This window comes from Cololabis saira, chromosome 13, assembly GCF_033807715.1.
Source record: "Cololabis saira isolate AMF1-May2022 chromosome 13, fColSai1.1, whole genome shotgun sequence".
Taxonomy (NCBI): domain Eukaryota; kingdom Metazoa; phylum Chordata; class Actinopteri; order Beloniformes; family Belonidae; genus Cololabis; species Cololabis saira.
This window is the reverse complement of record NC_084599.1, coordinates 15,990,907-16,005,379: the sequence shown is the minus strand read 5'-3', so window position 1 is coordinate 16,005,379 and position 14,473 is coordinate 15,990,907. Positions and strand designations below refer to the sequence as shown.

Here is a 14,473-nt window from a genome sequence, read left to right as displayed (position 1 = left end):
GCACTTTTATCATCTGATACAATGTGGAGTTGGGGCGTGGCGCTCTTATTCAAATAGCTTCAAGATGACTTATCTGTCATATTCCAACAGGAAAACAATCCCTGTAAGACATTAACCGGACGTGTAAATGATTGAATGAATCATAGGATCGTATTTTGGGGCAGGTGCTTGTTAAGCTAGACGCAGCGAAATACTTCAGACTTTGCTCAGAACATGGTCTGGGTGTGAAAGAGTCACAAGCCTTCCTGACAGTTCGTGGAGGAGCATTTACACAGGTGAGTAACTTTAATCTGTCAGTATTTACTGTCCAATTTTGATCTTTCAAGAATGGGTTTAATGGTGCGGATGTTGTTTAGAGCATCCCAGTTGTAATCTGTTAACTGTTATTCACTTTATATGTGTGTTATAAGGGCGGCTTGTGATGGCGAAATCCCAGCCACCGTTTCTGGCGGCTGCGCTTCTCCTGGTGTTCTTTGGTCTGCGCGGCTCCTCTTCCTCGCCAGCCTGTCCGCAGCCCTGCACCTGTCAGAGAGCTCAGCTGCTGAACTGCTCCTCATCCAGCCTCTCTTCAGTGCCACAGCTCAGCCAGGACTCTTTTGCTGAGCTGGACTTGTCTAATAATCTTCTGGGCTCCGCAACACTCCGCCGGCCACAGTATAACCTCAGGAGCGTATGGCTGGGGAACAACAGCATCACACACTTGTCTCTCTGCGTGGAGGGAAACCTCAAAGGTCGATATTTCAGACAACGCTTGAGGACTAGGAGTAGGCGAGGGTGCCTAACGTGGGCCCCCGCCCTTCAGCTGTTATCTGTCGAGAGGAATCTGCTCGAGCAGCTCCCAGAGGGTGAGTCAGTAATGTAGCCGTGTATACCCATATGTCAAACACCGTCAAAACACGTGAATAACAATAGATCCCACTCAGCAACTGGAAAGATAGATAAACTCTTGCTTCCATTAAATCATGATCACAGCAATATCACTGCATGTCTCTTGAGGAAAATTGAAAAAGAAATGAACATTTTTTATTATTTATAGTATTATAACCATTTGCTGGTATGGGGTCTGGGCATAAAATAAAGTATCATGGAAGTACTCAAGTAAAGTGTTTAGTACTGGGGTAAATGTGTTTACGTTCCATCACTGCTGCCGACATCCAGACTGTGTGTTAGATACATATCTGAAGATGTGAACAGCCACATAAATGATCAACAAATCATAGACTTTAGCCATGAACAGAGATAACAATATCAACTCCTGTGTGTAAAAACACTTCAGTTATTTTTGGCAAGGAATTTATTCATTGCACAACATCTTATAAATTGTAAAACGAAACTGAATGAGAAATATATTGATTGAATGTGTTATAATCTGGGTAAACATTAATTAAGCATGTTGTGGTGTATTAGCAGGTCAAACTGACTATACTGTATGAAACTGAAACATCTGTACCGAAATAGTCAGAGCATGGTCCAAAATCTTTCACAGCAAAGACAAATTGAAGCAAAATATTTAGTTTAACATATACAGGGTCTTGGAAATGATCTTATTAGATGTTTTGTCCTCCAGGTACACATTAATGATTTGTTTGTTATTAATTGTTATAAATAAGCCATAATATTAATCCAAGTTTGTCTAAAACATTAGCCTGAGATCTACTTTGGCGGAGTAAATCTGGAGGCTGTTCACATTTTATGTCATTTTCTTATACAAAAAAAAAAAATGCTTACGCTTATAACCTTTATCTTTGGCACTTTGCCCCATGCAGAAGTTACGTATCCAATTCATGACACTCCCTGCTACAGTCAGTTTTTATTGACATTCCAATGGCCCGGGGGAAGGTGTAATGTACAAATTGTAAAATGTTTTCCTTTCATCAATGAGTTTTACACAACTCCCTCTGCTTGATGAAAGTAAAAGTATTCATTATGCTTCTTGTAGAAGCTCATGCACTCGGTCATTTACAGAAGACCTGTCTCATACTATACACAAATATTGTCATGTGCAAAAGTTAATACCCTGTCTTTTAATCTTTGTTTTACATGTGTGTGTGAGTATACGTGCATGTGTGCATGTGCGTGCATGCGTTTTAAAACAAAAAAACCATCTGATGTTAGAGGGTCTTAGTGTTAGGCATATATACACATCCAAAGCCTTTTTTTTTCTTTTCTTTTTCGCAATAATACATCTGAGTACTTGTTTTTGCCTTTGCTGTCCTCTGTCCTTCTGGGGAAATATATGCTATGCATTTTTGAGGTGTTTGCTACTATACAAGAGTGTTAAACAAAACTACATAACTGCTTTGAAGCGTTCTGGTGCTCAAGTCATAAGGCATGTCAGATAAACAGTTATATAAGGACTCGCTGAGTCATAAACACCAGCGTTGTAGAGGAAAGTTTTCATTTATTGTGATGGAGGAATGTCCCGTCAGTCTGCCTTTGTCAAAGTAGAGACGATAGCCCCAAGTGCCCAGAGGTGTCACATAGCAACACCCATACCCTATTAAATCACCAGGCATACCCGTGATGAAGACATTACTGCAACCAAATATGTTACAGCTTGTCTTAAATTACACATCTGTACTTTTGCTGTCCTCCCAGCACAATCGCACAAACTAGGATTTATTTTTCTATTTATTGATTATTTGATTAGGAAAAAGCTATGCAGAAGCTTTTAGACATGACCCTGCTTGTGTTTCCAACTTGCCGTCTGTAGTTTTAAAGCATCTGTTGTCACCCAAAAGGGAGCGTGGTCATCCCGAGTCGGGAGAAGCGATTTAGAACTGGTACTCGTATGAGACGTTGTTGCAGAACTTTTGTAGTTTATGCAGTTGCAGGTTTACAGACCGATTTTTTGGCAGAAGAAGCTTTCTTCAAGCAGTTCCTTGAAACTATTTTGTCTATTTACTTTTCTTGTTATTGTGCTGTAATGGTCTTTAAAGGATTGTTCTGATTTCCCAACAACCCTGGTTCTATTGTTAAATAGCAATTAGTTTAAATTTTGTTAAGTACCAAAACAGTTTGAATGGAAGCAGTTTAGAGTTATAACATAATGTCTAGTGAGTAATGATACCACTTTGAGAAATCCACCTGCATCAAAATAAATAGCTGTTTTAAGCCTCTGACAAGACTTGAAAATGTCACTCCACCTGGATAGTGTGGAAAGGGTGTGTACAGACAAACCAGAGTAACTTTTTACTTTGTGAGTGCATAGAAGGCGTATAAAAGGGCTATTTGTAGAGGCATCTCCTGGTTGCGACCCCCTTGTTATAAATCCATATAAGTCAGCTAACGAATGTCACAGAAATGGTGGATCAATGCAAAAGGAGGGGAGTGCACAGCCTGCTTCCAATACTTAAATAATTATGACAAAGTAGGCAAGTGTTAGAACCGGAAGCCATGAACAGCTGTCATGACTGATACGAAGATGTGATGCTATCTCCACTACCACTTAAATGGAATTACATTTTATGAGTCTTGTCTGAGGCTTAAAACAACTTATCCACTTAAAGTCCCTTCAACATGTAAGATGATCAGTAGGGCTTCTAAGGTGGGAGATCATTTCTCAGAACATGACATTATCTAAAGTCAGAGGAGCGCTTGTTTGGACATCCATTCTGAGGATGACAGGCAAACTGTCTTGAATGCGTTCCCCTTGTGAATAATCATCCTTGCAGTAGAACACTGAGCTCTAGATTCAAAATGTCAAGGGCTAATGATTATTATCACCTGGTTGCAACGTACCCTCTTAAATTCTAAGAAAACAGTAATGCGGTACTTAGACACATCTTTGGCTTAGTTTTTTTTTTTTCTATTTTTTCTCTGTTTCATTTTTTTATTAAAAATGACATGGTAATAAAAAAAACAATATACAGTACATTGATGTTTGTCTGAGGTTGTATTTTCCTGATACTAAGACCCACTTGTCAAAGTTGATATTCAAGGGATGAGCTGCACATTGGCTTTGTCACTGTAAACTGTTCATTTAGGCAGTAGAAGTGCAGTTTAATTATAATACAATTAAAGAAAACCCTGCAAACAATGGGTAATAGTAGATAAACAAGCAGTTTGAAAAATGTTCAGCAGTATGGGGCAGGAAACAGACCATAATGTGATTATCACTGAAAACCTTTCTTCACATAGTAAATACTTCATTTCCTGTATGTGAGTTCACATTCTAACTATAATTTTCTGTAATTGAGGGCTGGATGGAGTCGAGTCCTTGCAGATCCTTCAGCTCTCTTTCAACAAGATCTCCACTCTACAACCGCAAGAACTCAGTCACCTTCGACAGCTGAAAGAGCTACACTTAAAACAAAACCTCATCACACATCTCCATCCACAGATGCTCCAGGATTTAGTCCAGCTCAGGGTAAGACTGGCTTTTGATGCCAAGGAGTCTGTGGCTGAAATAAATGTTTTTTTTTTTTTATTTATTGAATCTCAATACCCTATTTTTTTAAAACAAATGGAAGGTTTTCAGTGTAGATATTATTATTTACTCGTGCATATTTTTTTAAAAAGTAATTTCAAATTTTTTCAGCTGTTTTGGAAATCCAATGACATAAAAAGATATATACTGTATTAGCTACATGTTAATTTTGTGTTCCTGTGAAAGGTCCTTGATCTGAGTTTCAACATGCTGACCAGCCTCCATCCTTCAGCGTACCTCACCCTGCGCAGCATCGGAACAGATTTAAGGCTGAATGGAAACAGGTGGAAGTGTGACTGCAACATGCGCAGTTTAAGAAGGCGGATGGCCTATGACCACAGCAGAGGCCTGCAGGCCTGGAGCATGGTGTGTGCTTCACCCTCCATCCTCTCTGGCAGAGACCTTCTGCAGCTGGAGGAAGAAGACCTGAAGTGTTTAAGTGCTGAAAAGAGCGTAGCTCTCCATCAAGATGTGACTGTCTACAGCGGCTCTGAGATACTGTTATCTTGCTCCGCAGAAGGTATAAACCTCAACATTAATGCAAAAGTGTTTAAAGCATGACATATTTAACAGTATCAATTTGTCCAACAATAATAATCTTTTTTGTGTGTGTAGATTCACTATGGTGGACGTCCGGTGGTCAAGCATCTGAGAGCCAGCCCAACACCGATCTCCTCATCAGTGACATCTCAGAGAGAAACACAGGACTGTATGTGTGTGTGTCTGGAAAACAACACATTGTGTCTATTTTTAACCTCCAAATCAGTAAACTAAAAAGTGCAAGAAATGGAAGAAGTTTGCCAAGAACCCGGCGACAAATAACTTCACAAGATTCCCCAGACAGGTTGGCTGAAGAGAAAAACCAAAGAGCCACTTCATCTGACTTGGCTCTAGCTGTCTCTCTGTCCGTAATCTTTACCTTTCTGATAGCTTTTATCCTCGGAGTCCTGGCACGACCTTGTTTTGATGGGCTTTGGAAAAGGGTCACCAAGAAGAAAACCTCATCTACAACCAACTCCGTCTCTTCGGTTGAACAAAGACAATATGACAATGAGGCCTTCTCCAGTGCTGAGGAACCAGAGGACACAATAAATTACAGGGAAAGGAGAGTCACATTTAGCACTGTAGACATTATTGAAGACAGGAATATAAATTATTATGACACTGTAGCTAGTGGTGAACGGGACAGCATCAAAAGTGATTCAGAGAATGAATATGAACCAGTCATGGCTAAGAAGGACAAGCATTCTGCAGGTGATTCAGGAAGTGAAAATGTCTTACGACAGAGCAATCCGGAAGATGTGCAGAGTGATGACAGTGACTCAAGTGATGGTGCTACAAGGCGCAGAAGAGACATGGAGTTTGAAAACATCCCAGACCCTACTGAGATGGAGGAGAGAAGTCTGTCATCATGCTCAGATTCTTCTTCTACTGAAAAAGTATTAAAAGATACCAAGATGTCTAAGGGAGACCAATCAATAACCGAGCTTCCTCAGCTGGCAGAAGACTCAGTTCAACAGAGATCAGATTTTTCTACAGCTGGAAATATAGTGTTATTATCTCACATTTCCAGTGAGAGTAAAAGTGAAATTCCTGGATTTTCTTCAGAGCCTTTTGAAAACTGGTCGCCACATACAAATAACAGAAATCCAAAAAGCCTTAACACTTCACAAGATAATGAGGAACTGTTTGAATTCAGTGACTCCACTCAAAGCATATCACCAAGGTCCAGCAGTGTGATTAGTCCTTTTGATAATGCAAAACAAATCGGAGCTCACACTTTGGACAAGCAGAAAAGGGGTGATGTTTCCAGTTCCAGCTCATATATCAGTGATGATGAACCCACACAATATACTGTGAACTCTGACGGGGAGACTGAACAGTCTGAAAGATTGCAATACGAGAATATAGATACAGTCAAACCCACAGTGATAATTAATCAAGTCAGAGATCCATCCTTTTCTGGTAGTGACAGTGAAGAAGAAATCACGGAGCTCAAAGTTAGACATAACACAGGCAAAAAAAGCCAAATCCTTAACCGCTTTAATGTCAGATCCCAAACATCTAGTGATGAGAGTGAAGATCAAGAAATGGACCACATGCAGAACCAAAGAAATACACAAACGACAAGGACCCAGTTACTACAATCTCAATCATCAAGACCTGATTCAAGTACACAGTGGCCTTCCGTTGATCTTGCATATACAAAACGCAACAAGAGACGTTTAGACATAAAAGCTCCCCCACAGACATCTGCTTCAACTTCCAGTAGTGACACCGAGAACGAAACAACAGACCAGACAGTCAAATGGAGGCCTGGTACACAGCCACTTCATGGGTCTACAATGAAAGGCCATGATTCAGATGGAAGGTGGCCCCCTGTCGACCTGCAAAGGACTTTTCATATCAAGAGACGCCTAGATATCAAAGCCCCCTCACCAACTTCTGATTCATCTGCAGGTAGTGATGGTGAATATGAAACGATAAGCTACATAGGTGGTCAACGGCCAGGAAGGTTGGATATCGGACGGCTCCCTTTTCAAGAATCTAAAAGAGAACGATATGATCCAGATGGAAGATGGCCTGTTGTCAATCTTCAGCACATCCCTCACATCAAGAGACGCCTAGATATCAAAGCATCTTCACCAACTGCTGATTCATCATCCAGTACTGACAGTGAGGATGAAACAAAAGGTTACATCAAGAAACCGGAACAAAAGGAGTTACACGTGTCACGAGTTCCAGTTCAGGGAACTCAGGCAGTAAGTCGTGATCCAGAAAGCCAGTGGCCAACTGTTGATCTTCGGCAAACAATGGGAATCAAAAGACGCCTAGATATCAAAGCACCCTTACCAACTTCTGATTCATCTGCAGGTAGTGATGGTGAATATGAAACGATAAGCCACATAGGTGGTCAACGGCCAGGAAGGTTGGATATCGGACGGCTCCCTGTTCAAGAATCTAAAAGAGAACGATATGATCCAGATGGAAGATGGCCCGTTGTCAATCGTCAGCAAATTCCTCACATCAAAAGACGCCTAGATATCAAGGCCCCCTCACCAACTTCTGATTCATCTGCAGGTAGTGATGGTGAATATGAAACGATAAGCCACATAGGTGGTCAACGGCCAGGAAAGTTGGATATCGGACAGCTCCCTTTTCAAGAATCTAAAAGAGAACGATATGATCCAGATGGAAGATGGCCCATTGTCAATCTTCAGCACATCCCTCACATCAAGAGACGTCTAGATATCAAAGCCCCCTCACCAACAGCTGATTCATCTGCAAGTACTGACAGTGAGGATGAAACAAAAGGTTACATCAAGAAACGGGAACAAAAGGAGTTACACGTTTCACGAGTTCCAGTTCAGGGAACTCAGGCAGTAAGTCGTGATCCAGAAAGCCAGTGGCCCACTGTTGATCTTCGGCAAACAATGGGAATCAAAAGACGTCTAGATATCAAAGCACCCTCACCAACTTCTGATTCATCTGCAGGTAGTGATGGTGAATATGAAACGATAAGCCACATAGGTGGTCAACGGCCAGGAAAGTTGGATATCGGACGGCTCCCTTTTCAAGAATCTAAAAGAGAACGATATGATCCAGATGGAAGATGGCCCGTTGTCAATCTTCAGCACATCCCTCACATCAAGAGACGCCTAGATATCAAAGCCCCCTCACCAACAGCTGATTCATCTGCAAGTACTGACAGTGAGGATGAAACAAAAGGTTACATCAAGAAACCGGAACAAAAGGAGTTACACGTGTCACGAGTTCCAGTTCAGGGAACTCAGGCAGTAAGTCGTGATCCAGAAAGCCAGTGGCCAACTGTTGATCTTCGGCAAACAATGGGAATCAAAAGACGCCTAGATATCAAAGCACCCTTACCAACTTCTGATTCATCTGCAGGTAGTGATGGTGAATATGAAACGATAAGCCACATAGGTGGTCAACGGCCAGGAAAGTTGGATATCGGACGGCTCCCTTTTCAAGAATCTAAAAGAGAACGATATGATCCAGATGGAAGATGGCCCGTTGTCAATCTTCAGCACATCCCTCACATCAAGAGACGCCTAGATATCAAAGCCCCCTCACCAACAGCCGATTCATCTGCAAGTACTGACAGTGAGGATGAAACAAAAGGTTACATCAAGAAACAGGAACAAAAGGAGTTACACGTGTCACGAGTTCCAGTTCAGGGAACTCAGGCAGTAAGTCGTGATCCAAAAAGTCAGTGGCCCGCTGTTGATCTTCGGCAAACAATTGGAATCAAAAGACGGCTAGATATCAAGGCCCCCTCACCAACTTCTGATTCATCTGCAGGTAGTGATGGTGAATATGAAACGACAAGCTACATAGGTGGTCAACGGCCAGGAAAGTTGGATATCGGACGGCTCCCTTTTCAAGAATCTAAAAGAGAACGATATGATCCAGATGGAAGATGGCCCGTTGTCAATCTTCAGCACATCCCTCACATCAAGAGACGCCTAGATATCAAAGCCCCCTCACCAACAGCTGATTCATCTGCAAGTACTGACAGTGAGGATGAAACAAAAGGTTACATCAAGAAACAGGAACAAAAGGAGTTACACGTGTCACGAGTTCCAGTTCAGGGAACTCAGGCAGTAAGTCGTGATCCAGAAAGCCAGTGGCCCGCTGTTGATCTTCGGCAAACAATTGGAATCAAAAGACGCCTAGATATCAAGGCCCCCTCACCAACTTCTGATTCATCTGCAGGTAGTGATGGTGAATATGAAACGACAAGCTACATAGGTGGTCAACGGCCAGGAAAGTTGGATATCGGACGGCTCCCTTTTCAAGAATCTAAAAGAGAACGATATGATCCAGATGGAAGATGGCCCATTGTCAATCTTCAGCACATCCCTCACATCAAGAGGCGTCTAGATATCAAAGCACCTTCACCAACTTCTGATTCATTGTCCAGTACTGACAGTGAGGATGAAACAAATGGTTACATCAAGAAACAGGAACAAAAGGAGTTACACGTGTCACGAGTTCCAGTTCAGGGAACTCAGGCAGTAAGTCGTGATCCAGAAAGCCATTGGCCCACTGTTGATCTTCGGCAAACAATTGGAATCAAAAGACGCCTAGATATCAAGGCCCCCTCACCAACTTCTGATTCATCTGCAGGTAGTGATGGTGAATATGAAACGACAAGCTACATAGGTGGTCAACGGCCAGGAAAGTTGGATATCGGACGGCTCCCTTTTCAAGAATCTAAAAGAGAACGATATGATCCAGATGGAAGATGGCCCGTTGTCAATCTTCAGCACATCCCTCACATCAAGAGACGCCTAGATATCAAAGCCCCCTCACCAACAGCTGATTCATCTGCAAGTACTGACAGTGAGGATGAAACAAAAGGTTACATCAAGAAACAGGAACAAAAGGAGTTACACGTGTCACGAGTTCCAGTTCAGGGAACTCAGGCAGTAAGTCGTGATCCAGAAAGCCAGTGGCCCACTGTTGATCTTCGGCAAACAATGGGAATCAAAAGACGTCTAGATATCAAAGCACCCTCACCAACTTCTGATTCATCTGCAGGTAGTGATGGTGAATATGAAACGATAAGCCACATAGGTGGTCAACGGCCAGGAAAGTTGGATATCGGACGGCTCCCTTTTCAAGAATCTAAAAGAGAACGATATGATCCAGATGGAAGATGGCCCGTTGTCAATCTTCAGCACATCCCTCACATCAAGAGACGCCTAGATATCAAAGCCCCCTCACCAACAGCTGATTCATCTGCAAGTACTGACAGTGAGGATGAAACAAAAGGTTACATCAAGAAACAGGAACAAAAGGAGTTACACGTGTCACGAGTTCCAGTTCAGGGAACTCAGGCAGTAAGTCGTGATCCAGAAAGCCAGTGGCCCACTGTTGATCTTCGGCAAACAATGGGAATCAAAAGACGTCTTGATATCAAAGCACCCTCACCAACTTCTGATTCATCTGCAGGTAGTGATGGTGAATATGAAACGATAAGCCACATAGGTGGTCAACGGCCAGGAAAGTTGGATATCGGACGGCTCCCTTTTCAAGAATCTAAAAGAGAACGATATGATCCAGATGGAAGATGGCCCGTTGTCAATCTTCAGCACATCCCTCACATCAAGAGGCGTCTAGATATCAAAGCACCTTCACCAACTTCTGATTCATTGTCCAGTACTGACAGTGAGGATGAAACAAATGGTTACATCAAGAAACAGGAACAAAAGGAGTTACACGTGTCACGAGTTCCAGTTCAGGGAACTCAGGCAGTAAGTCGTGATCCAGAAAGCCATTGGCCCACTGTTGATCTTCGGCAAACAATGGGAATCAAAAGACGCCTAGATATCAAAGCCCCCTCACCAACTTCTGATTCATCTGCAAGTAGTGATGGTGAATATGAAACGACAAGCCACATAGGTGGTCAACGGCCAGGAAAGTTGGATATTGGACGGCTCCCTTTTCAAGAATCTAAAAGAGAACGATATGATCCAGATGGAAGATGGCCCATTGTCAATCTTCAGCAAATTCCTCACATCAAGAGACGCCTAGATATCAAAGCCCCCTCACCAACAGCTGATTCATCTGCAAGTACTGACAGTGAGGATGAAACAAAAGGTTACATCGAGAAACAGGAACAAAAGGAGTTACACGTGTCACGAGTTCCAGTTCAGGGAACTCAAGCAGTAAGTCGTGATCCAAAAAGTCAGTGGCCCGCTGTTGATCTTTGGCAGACAAAAGGATTCAAGAGACGCCTAGATATCAAAGCCCCCTCACCAGATCCTGATTCATCTGCAAGTACTGATGGTAAAATTGACACAACAAACCACATAGCTGGTCAACAGCCAGGAAAGTTGGATATCGGACAAACAAACAACATTAATGCGACAGTAAACCAGTGGCCTGCCGTGAATCTTGGAAATATTACTAAAATAAAGAGACGGTTGGACATCAAAACATCAACACCATCCTGGGATTCAGCATTCAGTGTTGGGAATACAAGCTATAGACTAAAAGAAAAAACTGCAAAAGTGTACAATTCTACGCACAGGTATTCATCGAGCAGTTCAGATTACCAAGAGGAAGGTCTAAAAGACTACAGCAAGCACCATCTCACCTCTGAACCAGATCCAAATCCAAGCCCCGAACTGGGCTTAAGCAGCAACATACATATCAAAAGACGTTTGGACATAAAGGCACAATCACATTCTCTTAAGTCATCCTCCAGCAGTGATGAAAGTGATAGTGGGACAACAGACATCACTGAGACGATGAAGGGAATCCAAAGAGGGAAGATACCCCATATTAAAAACCGCCTAGATATCAAAGTTCCCTCACAGCAACCAGATATGCAATTGAGCAAACTGCCTTTGGATTCACATCAGTCTGAATCACACTCTTCCAGAAGTGAAAGTGAAGGTGAGAATAGAGGCCACAAAGAAAAAGCAGGGATGGGAATATCGACTACTTCAGAAAAGAAGTTCATAAGGTCTCCAAGAGCTCCAATGATAAGTGTTTCTCATAATCCAAAGAAAGACCCAAACATCAAATTAGAAAAATATGGAACTATTTCAGATGAATCGGAGAACAAACTTACAGATGATACCGTTTACACAACAGAGATAAACCCAGAGCTTCAGTCACGGTGGGCCACAATGAATCTAGGCATCTCCCGCTTCCGACAGCGCCTGGAAATTACATCACATACTAATGAACAACCCAATGTGTCACAGCCACCTTCGACTGACTCTTTGCATTCTCTCAGCACTGAAAGTAGACCTGGGAGAATAAGGCTAAAGAGAAGGGTTGCTGGGATGCAAGAAATCATCCATACAGACTATTCTCCAGTCCTGGAAAACAACCCAGTAAATGTTTTTGCCACTATCAAGAATCCTAATGATAAGTCCGACACCTCAGCAGAATTTACACAGAAAGAAGCAGAAAACTACAGCCTCCTTACAAGTAAAAATGAGTCAAAGTCAGAGACCGTGTTGGTTGATTTTGGTGATTCACAAATCACAAAGTATCCGGACTTTAGTGAAAAGGCTCCCTCAAAGCCATCACAGCAACCTCTCTATTCCTCCTCTCGCAGCATCAGCGAGGATAAGAGGATAGACCAATATGTTCTAGACCTGAGTCTTGGAGTCCCACGCATTAAACAGCGTCTCAATTTCAAGGCACCATCACCAGAACCAAGCAGCTCCTCATCTTGTGACAGCGAGAATGAAAATAGTCTTACAGGATACCAAGCAAAACAAAGCACACTAACAACAAATGTTTTAGAAGTCGCGGATGACTCTCCAATCCTTTATAAGCGCTCCATTATCAAAACCTCATCGATACCTAGTTACTCTTTCACTCCAAGTGACAGGAGTAAAACGGTGGACAGGACACAGGAAGGTGTAGGAGACAGAGATGCATCTCTTCCAAGTATTAGTTTTGACACCATAGTGAGGAGGGGGATCAAGCAGCGTCATGAGATAAAGCAGACTGATGTTGGTCATCATCTGCCCGATCTCCCAATCTCCAAAGCAACAAGTGTGAATGTGTTAACATCTTTGCAGCAGGCTCCATCTGCAGAACCAAGATCTGCCTCGCGCGACTCCTCCAGCAGTGTGAGTTTTGAAATAATGCAAGACCACGAGAAATCAGCGACACTGCTGCATAAATACTCATCACTTACTTCCAAGAGTGTTACTCCTTCAACCAGTGATATTTATGACAAGCTTGGAAGCTCACCTGGCAGAACATTTGAGACATCTACAGTTGTATCTGAGGACAAGAGTGAAAGGAGGGGCCTCAGTGCCCTGAAAGACAAGTCACTGGAGATGAGAAAGTGGGACAGTGACTTGGATAAAGATGCAGCTCCTCTATTTGATGACCAACATCCACAAGGCGGTACCCAAGTAGATGACAGCAGTTATACAGCAGACACCGAAGTCCTGTCTGAACAGCAGTTACCAAACCCCAATCTTGACTCTGCTTCAGCAAATGAGAAAAAAATTTTAAATTTATTGTACGGAATTCCTCAATACAGGAAGCATAATTTTGGACATCCCAAGCCACCACAATAGGCTCCACGTCCCATTCAGGCAACACCACTACCAGGTTATTAAAACGGCAGAGTGATCTCCTCAAGATTACTAAAAAGCAAGGATGGGGAAGGAACCAGTCCCACCAGTAAGAGCAACGTCCCAGAAGGATGTGACTCATGTTTGCTTAAATCAGAACAACTGGTAGTCTATTTTTGTTTCATCACTCACCAATTGAAAAAATTAAATAAAAGCAAATGAGTGTGATGGGTGAATTGACCTGTAGAAAGTTAATATTGAGAGTTCTTATTTTGTACTTAATTTTAAAATTAAATGTAAACGAATGGTTGTGAGGAACTATTGTAGAGCACAGTTATTGTTGATATTTGTCTTATTTCTGTAAATCACTAATTTTATTCATCTTCCAGTAAACTTGTTTATCATGAAAACACTTACTGGTAACAAAACGTCATACTCTTGTTAAAATACTTGATTAGAATGAATGAAAAGTCCTAATGTTATAATACAGACTGCCCATTTGTAAAAATGCAAACAGTGATCATAAGATGCAACATTTTCTTTAAAGGACACACTACTCACTAAGTTAATAAACCATTTTATTTATGTATATAGACATAGGTTATAGTGAAAACAGACAGACATTTAGATAATTTACATATGTATATACAGTTGGGACAAGGCTGTTCAACCTCCTGCATTTTCATGCGTGAATACTAAATCATTGATGTCAAAACAGCTTTTGGTCAGCAATCAAATAAATACTGAAATTTTGTAGTTTATGCAAATATATGCTGTATCACAATGACAGAAGTTGTCATGGGCTTTTTCAGCTAGAGTGGACTTTAACAAAGGCTCATGTGGATAAGCTTCTCAACTGTTATTAATGTGTATCATCTGTTTATTTTCACAGAAATTATGACTGCAAGAGTTGCAAAACAGAGTTTGTGTGCACTTTAAATTAATAAAATGATTACTCCACATA

The 14,473-nt window shown here is 41.9% G+C and overlaps 2 protein-coding genes across 2 annotated transcripts in view; one reads left to right on the top strand and one right to left on the bottom strand.

Annotated features, from left to right (window-relative positions):
• spata18 (spermatogenesis associated 18) overlaps positions 1-5,910 on the bottom strand; it is a 22,053-nt gene extending 16,143 nt beyond the window's left edge. Inside the window, exon 1 of the mRNA XM_061737978.1 lies at positions 5,349-5,910. The gene's annotated coding sequence lies outside the window, so the exon portion shown is untranslated. The remainder of the gene's footprint in view (positions 1-5,348) is intronic.
• On the top strand, positions 226-14,473 carry LOC133458263 (uncharacterized). The gene is made up of 5 exons (XM_061737974.1): positions 226-275; positions 411-845; positions 4,200-4,369; positions 4,616-4,949; positions 5,045-14,473. The coding sequence occupies exons 2-5, from the start codon at positions 422-424 to the stop codon at positions 13,510-13,512; spliced, it is 9,396 nt and encodes a 3,131-aa protein (XP_061593958.1). The 5' UTR covers positions 226-275; positions 411-421; the 3' UTR covers positions 13,513-14,473.